This window comes from Narcine bancroftii, chromosome 9 (assembly GCF_036971445.1).
Source record: "Narcine bancroftii isolate sNarBan1 chromosome 9, sNarBan1.hap1, whole genome shotgun sequence".
NCBI classification, from domain to species: Eukaryota; Metazoa; Chordata; class Chondrichthyes; order Torpediniformes; family Narcinidae; genus Narcine; species Narcine bancroftii.
Genome location: NC_091477.1, coordinates 57409345 through 57426999, shown reverse-complemented (window position 1 = coordinate 57426999; position 17655 = coordinate 57409345). Strand labels below are relative to the sequence as shown.

At 42.2% G+C, this 17655-nt stretch overlaps 1 protein-coding gene across 2 annotated transcripts in view; it reads right to left on the bottom strand.

Moving 5' to 3' along the window:
* The window catches only part of emx3 (empty spiracles homeobox 3), a 28230-nt gene that overhangs the window by 743 nt on the left and 9832 nt on the right, over nucleotides 1-17655 (bottom strand). The window contains exons 2-3 of one of the 2 annotated variants that reach the window (XM_069899254.1): nucleotides 9904-10088; nucleotides 9115-9350 (exon numbers count right to left, since the gene is read on the bottom strand). In XM_069899254.1, the coding sequence (XP_069755355.1) occupies nucleotides 9267-9350; nucleotides 9904-10088 (269 nt within the window). In that variant the 3' untranslated portion in view covers nucleotides 9115-9266. Of the gene's footprint in view, nucleotides 1-9114; nucleotides 9351-9903; nucleotides 10089-17655 lie in introns of those variants that run through there. The other variant, XM_069899253.1, reaches the window with a different exon arrangement.

Below are 17655 nucleotides of genomic sequence, written 5' to 3'. Positions count from 1 at the left end.
GGTGACACTCTGGGTAGACGGCCTCATGCGGTAAGGTGACCATCCCTGGGCTTGCCCCTCTTACCCCAACTACCCGCGCTGGTTTTTACAGAGTGGACTGCTCTAAAAATTGCCCATCCCCTCATTTTCAGTTAAATCGTTACTTTAGTCCAGAGAACACAACAATAGATATTGTGATCTCGCCAAACAAGGAAATACTGCAGGGATTCGATATCCATGGAGCGCAATGAATCAGGGCGCTTTTTTTCGATTACTTCAGTCTGTCTGGTTCCTTTGCACCTGCCGTCTTAATGTGGCCATCGAAATAAAACTGTTCCCTGCTCTCCTCTCTCCCGCTATTAGTTTCACTTACACCTCTCCAAAACTGTATCCAACACTCCCTGTGCCTCAGCGGGGTCGGATGAGCAACAGCTGCGCATCGGTTTTGATTTTCTTTTTCTAGTCAAATGTGTCCCATTCAATCCTAAAGTTTCTCTGCCCTCGGCATAAATATAATTTGCCCTCCAACTTCCTACACTTTCGAAGTTCGCTGCTTCACAAATTCAAGGTTCGCCGATGCACAAATTAGAAAGAAGGAATACTTGCATTTATAGATTCGTGACTCAGATGAACACAAAGTTATTCATAACCAATGCAAACGTCACGTTTCTAACATAGGCTACAGTCCGGTCGCAGGCCCTTCGGCCGATGTGTCTGTGCCGATCCGAACATGGTGTTTAAATCAGGCTAAAAAAAATCTGTTGCTTGCACATAATAAGTATCTTTTTAATGCAGGAACCTTGAACTGGTGGAAGCGCCGAAACATAGTCCGTGTCGCCTCTACAGCAGAGCATCCTCTTCCTCGTCCTTTACCTATCGCCCTCAATGAGATAAAAGGCCAGGTCATCTGTTTTATCAATGAGATAAAACGACATAGGGAGCAAAAAAAATAAACACTGAACAGAAACTTAATCCTGGCCATCAACCCAGTTCCAATTTCATCCTTTGACCCGAGTTTGCATCCTTCCCCCAACGCTGTTAATCCCCGTATGGTGTCTCCGTCCATTATTTGAGATGTGCCGCCATGCACAGATTTTCTCTTACTGTAATGGCCTGAAATTCTCTTTTATGTAATTTTCCCTACTTTTCTTTCTGAGTGGTTTAGGAATGATCCTCCGCGGAAGATCTGCTTGTGAAGGGGACTTCGGACTTAAAATAGCAATCAGACTTCGCAAATGTGGACTACCCCACTCCGAACATTTATAAAAATGAAAATCAGCATGAGATGCACATTCTGTTCCGGTATCCACACATCAATCTAACCCTAGCCCTAACACAATGTTCGTTTTTCGAACCGTTTTATCAGAGATTTTACCTAAAGATGTTTATTAAAAATCGAAGTTATACCAATTCTTTTATTGAGTTTGCTTCTGTGGATGTATTTCATCTCCTGGCAATGTTCATTTCTGCCCAGTTATTCAAGCACCTTGACTTTGGATGTTGTACAGAGAATTGCCTCTGTTTTTACATGAAACTATTCCAGCGAAATCAGCCCAGATTCCCACTCTACTCTTTGCCACCTCTATTTTTTGGGGCGGGGGGCATGGTAGGTGGGGTTACAGGAGATTGCAGGTAAAATTTTAGAGTGTGATTGGTACCAAGGATAGTAGTGGAACAACATACCATCATTGCATTTAAGATGTTTCTGAACAGATACGCAGAGAATGGAGAGGAGTGGACTATATGGAGACAAGAAATTCCATTTAATTGTTCGAAGAAAGTATTACGGGCCGAAGGGCCTTCTGTGGTGCTGCTTTATGTTCTAAAATATTTGTTTTGTCCCTTAATCCGGGTGGGTTCTGAGACAAAACTCTTAAAGTAAGCATGCTGGATTTCTCAATGTATAACAAGTTTAGCCTCAATGTATAACAAGGTCGTCAGTGCCTTTTCTCTGGTGGTGTGCTTGAGAGCAACCAACCTAAACATCTAGCGCATTGGGCATTGAGAATGGAATTATGCCAACCTTTATGTGATCGAATAGTATCTACAATGGTGGGAATTAGTATTGCAATATATTTATAAAGTGGACATACAGCTCAGTAACAGGCCCTTTTAGCCCTCGAGTCGGTGCCGCCCAATTGACCTACAACCCCGGTACATTTTCTTTCGAAAGCTGAGAGGAAACTGGAGCCTCCCGAGGAAACCCTCGAAGACACGGGGAGAAGGTACAAACAGCGCGGGTGTGTGTGTGAGAGAGACACACACACATAGACACACACAAGATTCTGGGGGATGGTGTGATGAGATTTCTGTAACTACAATAATATTGAATATTATAGAAAATATGTGAACAATTTGCATGACAATGTAGTTAACACCATTACTAAATTTATTGAGGACATCAGAATTGGTGGTAATGAAATAAAACATTAAAACATTTCGGCCCTTCTAGTCTGTGCCGAAACATTTTTGGCAAGACCCACTGACCTGCACCCAGTCCAATGCCCTCCATACCTCTCCCATCTATGTACCTGTCCAAATTCTTCTTAAATGTTAAAATTGACCCCGCATTCACCACCTCAACTGGAACGTCCTTCCACATTTCGCATCAGTTACCCCTAAACTTATCCTCTTTAGTTCTTAACCCATGTCCTCTGGTTTATATCTCTCCTACCCTCCGTGGAAAATGCCTATCTACATTTTTTTGTCTATCCCCCTCATAATTTTGTATACCTCTGTAAATGAGGAACTATGTCTCATTTTTACTACAAGATCTGGATCATCAGGGATAGAGGCCCAGGGACAAATGGCATTTAACTCTGACAAGTGTTTTGTCATTTTCACACCAGGGTAGGACTTGCCCTGTAAATGGCAGAACCCTGGAGAGCGGGACAAGGACTACAAATGCATTGTTCCATAGAGGTGGAGACTCAGTTGGACAGGGAGGTGAAGAGGTATTTGACGCCCACATCTTATATGGGCAGGGCACGAGTACAAACGTTGGGACATCGTGATACAATTGTTCAAGCACTTGTCCGACTAAACTTGAAGTTCTGGTTGCCCAGGTGTAGGACGGACTGGAAGGCGCGAAGAAGATTAATCGGGGCATTGCTTGGACTGGAAGGCTTTTATTCTCTGGTGTGGAGGTAGCTTAGGGATGACCTGGTTTATAAAATCCCGGGATAATTGATAAATTGAATGTTTACAGTCGTTTTCTCGGGGAAGACAATTCTAGAACAAGAAGACTTTGGTTTAATGTGAGAGAAGATAGATTTAAGAGGGGTCTGAGGGGCTTACCTAGAACATTTCAGTTGACAGTTGGATATCTCAGTAAATCATGGGCAAATTAAGCAAATGTGTGCTCATTGCAGAAGTAATGTGTTGGATATGGGGTTTCTTTGATTGGAGGGGGAATATCGATTGGTTCAGATCCTCTCCAGGCAGTCCGAAGTACAAGGTGGAGGAACGAGTTTAATGGAAGATGGTGAAGATAATTATGGGGTGAACGCCTGCCCATCTTCACATCGTTGTAATCCAAAAGTTTTTATATCCAAATTAATATTAAAGTGCAACATGACACCCCACCGTTTCTCTCTCGGGGCTTTGCTTCCACTCGGAATAGTCTCACTACTGTACTTGTACAGTTGTACTGCTTTTTCTCCAAACTTCCCTGTGGCATCACATTGAAAAGGTAATCCAAATATCATTTCATCTTCGGTCGATTGAAACACGATCTCTTTCTTTCTGGTTATTCGAACCAAGTTTTGGACTATTTAAATTCTGCGAAGGAAATGTCCTGCCAGAAAGCGAAAGTTTGATCTATAATGGCAGGAAATGGAACCTTATTTTCTGAAAAAAAATATAATTTATTTTCCGACCGGGCACCTAATTTTTAAAAAAAACCCAGACCTGTCTGCTGTTTAATTTCTCGACAAAATTCCCTGTAACAATAGTCGATGGAGGGAAGATCTGCGCTGAGGGTTGTTCAATGTAACAGCGGGTGAATAGTGGAAAATAACTTTAGTTTTTTTTTAGGGGGAAATCCGTGTAGTCGTTTCTTGTTCTCTTTTTACGACGATAGCAGTTTGACGGGCTGCCGGGTTCTGCTATGAGTGCGATAATGGATTAAGGGATTCCGTTACACAATAACCAAAAACAAAACAAGTTGAATCTTATCATAGGTCTTACGTATAAAACTAACACCCTTGAGATTGGGGCATATTTAATGTTTATGCGCCGATCTCCTCATATCGAAAAATCAGAGGGACCAAGCTATTCAGTTGCACTGAATTAATTTAGGGGTAAATGTGCCAAGAAAGGCGACGGGAGCGATGTTTGAACTCGTCGAGAATGATGATGAAGCTGGATTAAGAGATGTGTAAATCAGGAGTTGCATTCGTTTAATTACTGTGAGTTCTGTCGGTCAGCGTTGGAACGCTGCCGTCAGTTTCAGCACCGACTGGATACCGTGTTTCCAAATACATTCAGATCCAAGATAGCCCTGTCACTTGTACCCCTGGCGGTTAAAACTTGCACACGAGTCCGGGGAAGTCTTGGAGCTCTCACTGCCAGAGGGCGGCTACATGCGCGAAACAATTTCCCCGCCCCCACCTCTATGTTCTCAAACAAATCAATAGCCATACCAGCCAAAAAAAATGGTTGTTGAGAAGACGTTACACGAGAAGGGAGAGCGGTGCGCGCAGAACTTTTCGTGAAGTGTTTATAAGATTATAAATGTTGAAGACTTTGGTTGTTAGTTTGTGTTACTTTTTCTTATCTGTGTCACTTGGGTTCATCGTAATGTGGTGTCGATGGTGTTCTAGACATACATTTTTATAAACACTCTCTTTGAAACAATATTTCCCATCTAGCTGAAAAGATCGTGCCTATCGATTGGTACGTTATTTTTGAGGTTTCCACACTTAATTCCACGGGTACAGTTTTCCACAGGTTTGAAAGAGCAGGGAATTTTAGATTGTGCCATGTAATTTTGCGGAATCCAGCAAGAAATGGAGGAAAATGTAGAAGGCGTCAAATCGAGTCGGTAGCAGGAGGGTTGACACTTCATCCTGTCTGCTTTAAACGTTTTCAGTTGAATATTTGTTCCGATACTAGAAATTTATCGGGCAATTTTCCATCGAACCAAACCCAGAATACATTTTCCCACTTCAATGCCTTTAATTTTGCATTGATCGGTTTCCCCACCCACCCCTCTCTTAGTGCCCGTGTTGTAAAGAAATTGAACTGTAGGGGACCCGGCGTTTTACCATTAAGTCGAGTGAATAGTGGAGAGGATTAGCCACATCCCCGTCTTACTTTCATTCCAGAATAGATCTTTATTTCACACACTGCTCCGAGAAGCTCTTTGAATCCCAGGCGCTCATGCACAGCTCAATAAACATTTTTTTTTGTAGTTTTAAAATTTGATCGGCCTTCTGGCCTCCAGAATTATCCTTGTCTAAGGCACATCGGCAGCTCATTTTGTTTGTGTCTGAAATTGCACGCAGGAGTGTGGAAACAGATCAAACGTAAAACGTGCTGGTATCAGTGAACCAGCAAAAGTGTAAAATGTCTGTCCGCATGACCTTTACTGAGGGCCCCACAGTATCGAGGGGAAACTTCATCCCCTTCGGGCCTGAAGAGTGGGGTAAATTATTGTCGGGATAAGTGTAAGCCTCTACCTTAAATTACAGACTGACGAGTCCATTAACTCCAGGCGTCCCAGATCACATAAACCTTCAGGCTGTTTATAAAAGTTAGCTTGCCTCAACAATCGAATTGAAACACAAAATAACCAGGATTTTTAAATATCTAATTAGCCCAGGTAAACTATCTCTCACGCAATAATTTCTAAGTCCTTTTCCGCAGAGCCGTTGTATCTGTATACTATAGGACCAACTGTCGATCTCCTGGCCAGTACCTGCTGAAAGGTCACAGTATCGCGGTGACCTGGTTTTCATTTGACTAAATCGATGTGGAATGTATGTGTAAATGCTTCTTTATATGATCGATCCCATGAAAAAAATTACAAAGGTATATCAATTGACTGCGATGAACTCAAACCTGAATGTGTCTGCACGTTTTTGCCACACAGCGAAATTTCCTTTCCTTTGCATATTTTTGGATCTCAAATAGAGAGCGGTCGGGCCTGCGTTTGAAACTGGCTGTGCGTGCATGAAAGTGGATTAGGAGATGTGCTTAGTAAATAGTTGACAAGGCCAGACATGAAACCATCAATGCTTTAACACGCCGGAATAAGTAGTCAGAGATTAATTCGCCTTAAAACAAAACAACAAAGCATTTTTTTAACTAACGATGACAGAAAATAATCAACTTGACACGAAGACACACAATTTTCCACCAAGAAACAGCCATGCACGTTACCCTTAGTCCTTGAGCCAGTGACAGCCGGAATGTTCATTCTCAGTAGGACATTTGAATATAATGTTACTACGGGTCTCCAGCACATTATACTCGACGCAGCATTTGCCGATTTTCTTGTTTAACTCCACAATGTTACTTCAACTTTTTAGCATAACTTTATAGGCTACCTCATGGTAGGCTATATTTCTGTACAGTGTAAACACACACACACACACACACACACACACACGCGCGCAAACAACTAATGTAGGTGTTATATATTTCGGCAACAAATTTCTTATTAGATTGGTAGAAATCTAATCAATTAAAGGGAGAGGCAAAAGCAGTCTTCCGTCATCTTTGGGAGGCATAACCATTCCTTCATTGGTAGGCGCAGCCCCGGATTTTGAATGGCTGGTTCTGATCCTCGATCTCTGCACAATCTTCAATAAACTCCAAATAATCCCTTGCGTCTGGACAACATGTTAATGAAAGAACCTTGAGCTCGGATTTTCTTCCCTCTTTATGTAAATGATCATTTTTGTAATTTGAAGCGATGTATGGATCTTAATACTCAATTGAAACTTCCCACTCAATGGTAAATTGTTGTACAGTTAACCAACAAAAACCATAAGCAAGTATGAATGATTGGATATGCGATCCTCGATTGACAGATTGTATTTCATTCATTGAGCCATGCAAAGGAGAGAACATTTGGGAGCCTGAGTTAGATTTTCTTCCAAAAAAAAGTGGAAATAAGCCGGAAGCCACATCCTTCCTTTGAGATTCAGACCCGATTAATAGAAGTGAAGAAAATTGGCCGAACCTCTGGGAATTAACCCATGAATGGTTGGAAGCATAGATGAAAATTGGATGAATTACTAAACCGAAATTTTATACATAACAACCAGAATTGGTGTACTGTAATTAAAGCCCTCTCTTCCACGTGGATTAATTTTTTAATCAATGTGTTTAAAGGAGATCATTCTCTTTGTACTAAGATACATTCGATTCCGATAGGAAGATTCGAAATAAAGTGATTCGATTTTATATTCCAGCATTGAAACAGCTGAGAACCAATCAGCCTAATCTCTCTCTCTCTCTCTTGTACCATGTGTTAAATCGAGATGTGGTTGTATGTAGGAGTCTGGGCGTATAAATGTGTGCGGACGTGCGCGCGCGCGCGTGTGTGTGTGTGTGTGTGTGTGTGTGTGTGTGTGTGTGTGTGTGTGTGTGTGTGTGTGTGTGTGTGTGTGTGTGTGTGTGTGTGTGTGTGTGTGTGCAAGCCCGCGCGCCTTCATGTCTGCTTACATGGTCGTTTACATTCTGTGTATGCTTTTGTCGATAAATTCGTATTCTGTTCCTGTCCGTATACGTATTCGGCCTCATGGATTGGATGGTGTGTCTGTGCACCACTCTTTTCGGCAGATGCGCGACATAGTGTATAAATATTTCCTTTAGTGCGTGAATTTTTTTTTAAACTTATCTAACCTAACGCATCTGATGACAGATAATTTGACTCTTCTTTCTCCGCAGATGCTGCCTAACCTGCTGGGAAATTTGGTTAGTTTTTTTTGGTCAAAAAATTGACGATCTTTTCGCTTTATCTGAGGCGAAATCTTGATAGCTTTATCTCTAACAAGTCCCATATAGTCACTGGTATGAACAATGCCCAATGTTTTAAAATATCTATTTAAAACGTTTTGCAGTGTTCATAACATTGGATTGCACAACTTCACTAAAATAATTCTAATTTTTGATACTTTTTAAAAATGGAAATAATAGTATATAATATATAATAGTGCATGTCTATTTATCAATAAACAGGGCACCGACACGCCTCTCGCCTCCTTGTTGATGTCGCCGAATGGCTTGCATGAGGTGATCATTCGCTATTGTGGTTGCTTCGTTTTGAACGGTGTGCGCTTCTTAAATTTTCAGCGAGAATGGATCGCATTTCTCCTGCAGTGATTTGCATCTTCCAGGTTGACTTCAAACGACAGCAGAGTTAAACTGTTTATGGGACTGCAGGCGTTATTAATATCAATTTTATTGATGTCCCAAATGGAACTGTCTCATATTGGATAATTGGGAGATGTAAGGAAAAAACATTCCATCAGTCAGACAGATCGAGATTCATATGAAAATCCAACTATAATTAGATTTGATTACCCGTTTCGTTCACTCCAGGCGCAGCCAACCATGATATCAATATAGAACACAGTATCTTTGAATAAACAAATTTCTAATGCATCCTAATGAATTTCGAGGCGAAGCTATGTTGTATATTATGTTCCAATACATTTAACGCACCCTGTTAAACAAGTATTTAAATATGGTCTGTATGCAAACACACATTTCCTGATTCGTTCCGCTTACAGTCCTCACCACCCTTCAGGAGCCGACCCGCTTCACTCAAACCCTTCTGTACATCAGACTTAAATATTCGCACCTCTGCAACTTAACCTTCGCGAGGACCATTTTAACGCACCGCGGGTATAATTCAGACCTCACTGCAGGATAGCAGATGATACAGACTGACGAGTACATGCTAACACATGCATTTGTTCATATGCAGTCTGTCCAAACGCCAAGCCAACTGACAATTACTTGCATTCCTTTTGTCAACATTGTATAATTCCCCATCTACTGTCCTCTATCTAATACTCCTTCGTGTTTCAAGTTCTAGTAATTCGCTCCTATTAGGAAGCGATTTGTTCGTAGCCTTTTTATTTTGGAGCATGTGGCCCGTTACATTAGTAAAAGGTGATAGTTTCCATTTTGCACCAGGCAATGGCACAATAATCACAAGAAATCCGCTCGACTGCAATACTCGCGTACGCTGACAGAAGGTTCCATTTTATTCCCACATTCTCCTCAGTTGCGTTTGTCCGCTGCTGAACACGCATGGTTCTCTCCCGCATTTACAGCGGAAATATCTTTCCGGGGAGAGTTAAAAATCTTTCGCGCACTTTTTTTTTGGTTTGTTGCCGAGCTGTCCCGAAGACCTGAGAAACCCAGATACAATAACTTGGTCGCCTGGTATTTAGTCCGAACGATATCACGTTGAAAGTCGGTTCAGTACCGCGATATTGTCGTTCGGCCTTTCCTTTAGATCCTCACCGAACAAAAACATTCTGAATTTTTCTTTAGTTTAGCCCCTCCCCACCATCACATACCTCGACGTGACAAATCTAACCAGCTGCTGTTTAAAAACTGTTTAATATGCGACTATTAGTTTCATTAAACGACAGTTGAAGGAATAAGAGTTGAAGGAATTAAAGTTATTTGTGAACTAACAGTTAAACTTTTACTCAAACGTACAGCAGCTCACACAATAAAATACCCCTAAACGCTTTGTGCTTGCCGGGAGCGGAGATTGAGACTTATCCCACACTCCCACACTCTCACAGGTCTGGTAAATTTTCCCGGTCAAGCCTCCACCCCTTCTCCTCAGGAATTACTCACTCTGCATCTCCTGCTTCTCCGCTCCCGTGTTTTTTTTTTGCCAGTGGCAGGTAGCCCAACCCCACCATGACCCCATCTAGCCCGCATTCTTACCTGGGTTTCTGTGAGACACAGGCTGCTTGCTAATTGCTTTCGCTCGGCTCCTACCACATAGTGGTTTTTCTCAAAGGCTCTCTCTAGCCTCAGGAGCTGGGACGGGGAGAACGCTGTTCGAATCCGCTTCGGTTTCCTGGTGAAAGGGCCGTGAAGAAACAGGCTGTCGGCTCCTCCCTCGCCGCCTTGAAACGGGGGAAAAAAGCAGGGGGCACGTTTAATAGGAGGAATACGTTCCCGGTTCGGAACCCAATATTCCAGAAGGATTTTTTTTAAATTTGCTTCGAAAATACAATCAAGAATAATAATCCTATATTGTAATTCAACACGCTCGGCAGTCACTACACGTTAACATATTGTACACTCCCAAAAATCCCACTTTAGCCAATATGTAATTTTTTTCGTGCCAATGTTCATGATAGTTTTAATTTATCACTTCAAATTGTTCCATAGTCATCCTTAATGATAAACCTGCTAACAGCAACACATCACCCGCGAGTTGCACAGTTTGAAACGTTTTGTCCAAAACCAACATACATTTTTGAAGGACAACATTGCTGAATCTTTTACTGTACCGAGTGTTAAGTGGACATAAATCGTGAATTTTCGCGCATGTACTGCTGTATCACTGGAATATTGACGGTAACACTGCAAAGCAATCTGACAAATATGCCTGATGTCAAAATGTAAATATGAACTTTAAACCAATTATGTTTATTCCACAGATTTAACTCTCCCATCCATCGGATGAAAACGAAATGGGTCCAAACGATATTATTTTCGTCGTAAAGCAATTAACTGTACAAGAATGAATATTAATTGTGCAGTTATTAGTATCGATGTGATTGCTGTAAACGTAAGAAAGTGTTATAAATTAGACATGCACAGTGTAATTAAACACTATTACCCTTCAATTTGCCAACAAAATTCACACTTTAAAAGGAAAAGAAAAAGAACACTGAGGTTGGCACAATTCCCATTTAATCAACAACATCCTATCGGAGTCAGTTCAGCAAAAAAAAACAGACTGATTCTGGGACAAACTTAATTAGATTGGCAATCTTCTGCTTAAAAGATGTAGGAAAGACCATGTCAGGGATCATATCATTTTTCTCCATGTTTTGGGAGGTTAAAGTTCTTTCATTTACATTTTTGGACGATGAAATTATGATATGACATGGAAATTATGGCTAAAGGTTGGGGAATGCCTCTTTATATCGGAGTGGGGTTGGTAACGTACGTTTGTCGGCGTGGGGTTAGGAAACGGCCCGTTTATGTCGCCGTGGGGATGGATAACGGCCCTTTATATCGGCGTGGGGATGGTAATCGGTCCGTTTATGTCGTCGTGGGGATGGATAACGGCCCTTTATGTCGGCGTGGGGGTGGGAAACGGCCCTTTATGTCGGCGAGGGGGTGGGAAACGACCGTTTATGTCGGCGTGGGGATGGATAACGGCCCTTTATGTGGGTGTGGGAATGGGAAACGGCCGTTCATTTCGGTGTGGGAATGGGTAACGAGCTTTATGTCGGCGCGGGGATGGGGAAAGGAGATTTATGTGAGCATGGGGATGGATAACGGCCCTTTGTGTCGGTGTGGGGATGGGAAACGAGCTTTATCTCGGCGCGGGGATGGGGAAAGGAGATTTATGTGAGCGTGGAATGGATAACGGTCCTTTATGTCGGCGTGGGGATGGGAAACGACCGTTTATGTCGACGTGGAGATGAATAACGGCCCTTTATGTGGGTGTGGGAATGGGAAACGGCCCTTTAAGTCGGCGAGGGGGTGGGAAACGACCGTTTATGTCGGCGTGGGGATGGATAACGGCCCTTTATGTGGGTGTGGGAATGGGAAACGGCCGTTCATTTCGGCGTGGGGATGGGTAATGAGCTTTATGTCGGCGCGGGGATGGGGAAAGGAGATTTATGTGAGCGTGGGGATGGATAACGGTCCTTTATGTCGGCGTGGTTGACGGGTAACGGCCGTTTATGTCGCTGTGTGGATGGGTAACTGCCCGTTTATGTCGGCGCGGGGGATGGATAAAGGGCCGTTTACGTCGGTGTGGGGGTGGGTAACGACCCTTTAGTTTGGTGTGGGTTTGCGCAAAGTGAACATTCTTGTTTAGAGATTATTTGGTCCTGGTTTATATGTTGTAGAAACTTTTGCTTTCTGTCAATAATTAAATTATGATTCTGATTCGTTTGTGTTTTTTTATGATTAGAATTCCTTGAAGGATCAGGATTTTATACCATGTTGATGAATGATAGATTAGGTTCAGCTAGTGTTTGGGTTTGGTTCAGGGTGGAATTAAACATTGTGTATTAAGTTGGTGGGGGTTTGTTTTCAGGAGTGGGACTTGGTTTTAGTGGTATAATGTTGTGGTTAAGATTTGGTTTCGCCCTGTTTAAGGTGAACAGAAGCCGTGTGGTTATACAGTCTCGTCGACAAAGTTAAAGTGTGGGTTATGCTGCTCCTCCTATCTCGGTGTTGAACCTAATTCTGTCAATGAAGAAAATCGATTCCTTTTGCTCCCGCACAACGGGCAAACGCTGGGGGTTCAAATTGTGTAATCCCGGATAATTTGACAGTTTGCCCAGTTTATACAACCAGCACAAACTATTACCGCTTTTACAAAAATGTTGACGGGCGATTTCCACGAACCTCCTGCTGAGGCTTTCTGATACAAAAGCCAGAGCGATTGGAAGGTTTTGTGAGATGGCGAGGCCCGTCTCTCTATTGGAAACTCTGGGAAATCGCCTCTTCCACCCCAACCTTTCGCGGAGAAAGACCTGCGCCTGAACCTTCGCAGAAGAAACAAATGCGAGACCTGTTGAGGTATTCGAGTACTCTGGCGTATTGCATTCGAGCGCCTACATTGTTTTACATAATTATATACAAAACCGTCTGGATGTCCTGCCTTTATCTTCGACCTATCCACTTCTCTTTCTGGATATATAGTTTAAACTGCATTGATCCACGAACTACACTGGTCAAAACACAGAAATGCTGGAAGATCATTTCTTCGAGAAATTCCTTTGTTCCTCCAGCAATTCTCTGTGTGTTTTATACGTATTACACTGACTAACTAATACCAACGGATCTATCCTGATCAAAAGCCCTGCATGTTTCCTTCCACTTGGGTTTTGTTGGTATTAAAACCGCGGCCGCAGTATCAAAAGAAACATCTCACGTCACCGGTTTTTTTAATCGGTACGGAAAACCAGTCCCGATGTATTAAGTCGACCAGAAGCAAAGCAAACGGGACCAACAGCGTTTATTCGAAGTAACAATGCATGGAATTCGTGTGCATCTCAGGAATATATTTGTTTCTGGAAAAAAAAAACAGGAAACATGCGGATCTTTCATAAATTTTCTAACTCCTAGGATCCCCCTGCCCTTTAGGTCTCGGGAACAGGATGATAATAATTGGGCCTTAAAGCTTCTCGGTCCGTTTTCCATTTGTTTGTCCAGAATGAACTGCCGAATAAGGATGTTGTCCGGTAGAAGGCAAGGGAGGAGCATTTGAAAACAGTTAATAGATTAACCAGACTCTGGAGTCGCAGTAAATAACCGCGTGGAAAAATGCACGCGTTTATTCGGGGGGACGGGCTGGTTCAGGATAACATGGAAGCGGAAAGGGGTGTGGATGTGCTCGGCTGCTCTTGAAAGTGGTGCCAATGAAGCTCGGGAGCTTCTTCTAATATGACAAAGAGCACAAGTGACCGCCCTGGACAGAGGAAAATATAAAGAAGAACTATTTTCTCCAAACTTGGATGGACTGCCGCACGAATTAAAGAGCAGGTTTTCATATGACCACATCAGGCCTCGTTAAGAGAGAATGCACAAAGGGAAGAAGGACCGTGGTTCAAGTCGCCCATTTTCTGAAGTTATCTTTCTATTCGCGGTTCAGGCACATGAACAGAACGCGCCGCTTGCAGCAAATATCGGGCCCTGAATGACAACATTGCTGGTTTCCCCGGCGCACGAAACTGCGCATCTGTTCGGCAGAAACTGAAAGAATTTTGGGAGGTATCTGTAGAAAAGGCAATTCATAACTTGTAACCTACAGGCTTGATCGCTGAATATTTTAAGATTTGCACACTTGTCACAACTCGGGGGAGTGCCAGTGTAAAACGTGACAAACGTGAGCACTTGCTCATGCAGTACCATGTGTTGTTTTTGCAGAGTCAAAGAATCAGTTGCTCTCCAGTTCCTCCAACATAGCACTGCTCACCTGCACACATCGAGCCACAGCCCAAATATAATGGTTACCAGTGAAGAGCTATGAGACAATTCATCAAGGGTAAAAGTGTTGTGGCTCTGACCAATCAGCTGATCTAGAATGGTGCCCATCTTACTCAACTGTAATTAGGAGAATTAGGCAGTGAGCTTTCTTTGAACACAGTTTATTGCTACCACCAGCCACAATGAGAAATCATAGACCTCCTATAATGAAAGCTGACCTCAAGGGAGTGGGAACTACAACAGGCATTTCCTACTTGTGATGACATCAAACAACAAATGACTTCATGGCAGGTGGTCACTAAGCATGTGACATCTCCAGAAACTCTTGTTGAATAGATTCCTCTGCTTCAAATGTTTCCAAGTCCAGATAAAGATTCAATGTGTGCTTTCTCTTGAAGCATATATTCGCAGAAATGCTGAGAAATGTAATTGAGTTCCTCCATCAGGTCTCATACATGATGATGAACTTCAAGAGAAGCTGGAGTTCAAGAGGTGAACAGGAGGAGTCATTTGAAATATTGTTGTGGTCTTTCACTGGTAGGTAGGACCTGTCAAAATCACTGAAGAAAGAGCCCACCAGGAATTATAAGATTGATCACTGATCCAAGAACCTCTGGATACTTAATATTATCATACTTGGTTTTGCAAGCCTTTTGTACAAAAAAAGTTAGAATTAAAAGTTAGAAATATTTAAATATTTCCAAAAATATAAGTCAGGATTACTTTTTTGGCCATCTACTGTCCATTGGGCAGTAAAGAATGTATGAGGAAAAGAAATGCAAAGAGGTCTGACAGAAGTAATCACCACATAGTCCATATCCATCAACACAAAGTTCCATCCAAGGACACATTCCATCATCTTGTGTGGCACTCCATTGTGTTAATGAAATGGAACCAGAATAGACCTGCCAGCACCAAGTCCTTGTTGTGAGATGATGGTGGACAATTAATAATCAATAGATGCTGGAAAACATCCCAATCTCAGTGATGCTGAAGAGAGGGTGAAGTATTCACATCCAGATTCAGCCAGAGTGCCAAGGAAAGAGTTTTGGCTTTCTCTGGAGTTCCTAAAAAAAAACACCAGCCAATTTGATTTACTCTTTATGGTATTAAGAAATAGCTGGGCACAGGGGCTTGAGCAAAGGCTCCAGAGGAGACCATATCCTAGCTGTAGTACTGAAGACCATATCCTAGCTGTAGTACTGAAGGCCGTATCCCAGCTGTAGTACTGAAGGCCGTATCCAAAATGTAGTACTGAAGACCATATCCTAGCTGTACTACTGAAGACTGTGCTTCAGAAATAGCCATGTCTCTTGCTTAGCTGTTCTAATAGAAATGCAACCATTGCATTTATCCAACAATTTGGAGAAGTGTGTGATCAAGTGCCTGGAGAAAGCACAACAAAGCTAACATGATTATTGCCCAACCAATGCATTTTCAATTATTAACAAATGTCATCAGTATTATCAAGCACATTCTTCACCAATCAGGGATCAAAAGACTGAACTCTGAGGTGAGAGTGCCTGTCCTTGATGTCAAGGCAGCATTTAATTAATCCACCATTCACCTACTGGTCCCTCTCTAACCCTTCTCCCTCTTGGTCCTGATGCAGAGTCAACAATTCCTCCCACCCCTATACTTGTTGCCTGACTCACTGAGTTCCCCCATTTATTTTTTGCTTCATAATTGCAGCATCTGCAGGCACTCTTATCAGCATTTGACATGACCCCTGGTAAAATTGAAATCAATGCATATCAAGGAGGAACCCTTCTACTTGTTGGTGTCAAATGTCACACTATAGAAAATGGCAGTGGTTGTCACCTGGAAAACCCCTCAGGTAGCGTTCGAGCCTCAAACATCTTTGTCTGCTTCATTAACGACCTTGTTTCCATTATGATTTCAGAACCGAGGATACTCACTGATGATTAAAATCAGAATCAGGTTAATTTTCATAATCATGTGTCGTGAAATTTATTGTTTTGTGGCAGCAGTATTGTGCAGAACAAGGTGCAAAAATACAAGAATTTTTAAATAAATAAGTAATGCACAAAATTCACTCAGCAAATGAAGTAGTTGCATAGGCCATGGGCCACCAAGGGGTGGACTGGAAGTAGTAAATAATATTCCTGCCGTAAAAGTGCTCAACAATGACCATTGCCAAGATGGAAGAGTACAAACACCAAGCTTTGACATTTAATGGCATTACTGTTGCTGAGTCATCTACCATAAACACTCCTGGTGGAGGGGGTGGGGGGAAGTGCCACAATCTGAAACTTATTTGAACCATTCACATCAATACCATGAATACAAGAGTAGATAAGAGACTGGGTAAGTGATTTTTATTTTCCGGAAACTCCAAAGGATGTCTAAGGAAGATACAAATAAGAAGAAAAATGGAAGATGCTCCACTTGCCTAAGTGATGAGAACACCAAGTACTATTAACAAGGTGAACAGTAGCAAGGACAATGCAGCCCACTAGACCTGCACCACCTGAAATAATCATCTTCTCCACCACTAGCAATTATAATGCAAGGACCAATAATGAAGATGAAGAGCACAAAGTCACATGGAATTGTCCATGAATCCTGGCCCATTTTGGGAGCCTGGAGAGCTCAGATCCTGAACAGAATGGAGAACCACAATGCCCAGATGCTCACACATAAGGGAGAGCTGATGATTGAAATATCCTACGTCTACCATGGTGGTCTCCATTGCTCTCAAAAACACCCTGATTCTTATAATATTTTCCTTTTTTTTTGGTGTGCAGATATCACCAGCATGTCAACGATTATTGGTCATCCATGGTTGGTGAACGAGGTTGTGAGCCAGGTGTTTCTTCTGAGGAAGGTGGTCCCAGTTTGTTGCTGGGGATGGAATCGGACCCAGCACTGATGAAGGACTGGCAATGTGTGTCCAAGACAGGTTGATGTGCTTTTGGAAGGCAACCTCAAGGTGGTAGTGTTCCTCGACACTTCTTGCCCTTGTCCTTCCTGGTGGTGAGAGTTGTGATTTCGGGGAGGGGGAGTACTGTTGGAGTAGCAAATAAAGTATAGGTTTGCATTGCTAGTTTGCTTTGCTCTCAGTAAACTGACCAACTCTAGGATTGAACTGGGGTGGTGTAGTCACCTCAATTCAAACTAATAAATGCAGAGTCTAAAACTATTTATTACTCTCCTAAACACCAAACTATTAACACATAAAAATCCATATTTTCTCTATTTTTAAGTTTGCTAACATTGTTCATATATATGAGAGCTCTTAAGGAACTTGCATTGAGACTGAATGCTGAAGATAATGGATGATATTCCACTTTGTCTCTTTGGCTATGGTTTTATTTTCTACTGAAAATATATGTTGGTTTAAAAATAATATTCCAATTTATCCTTGAGACTTCGTCCAGATAGTTGGTGACTGACCATAACAACCCTAATTCAACAATCACATTGCCACACACAAATAAAAATTTGTGGAGGAATTGAACATCCATGGGTAGAAGTGGACAGTCAACA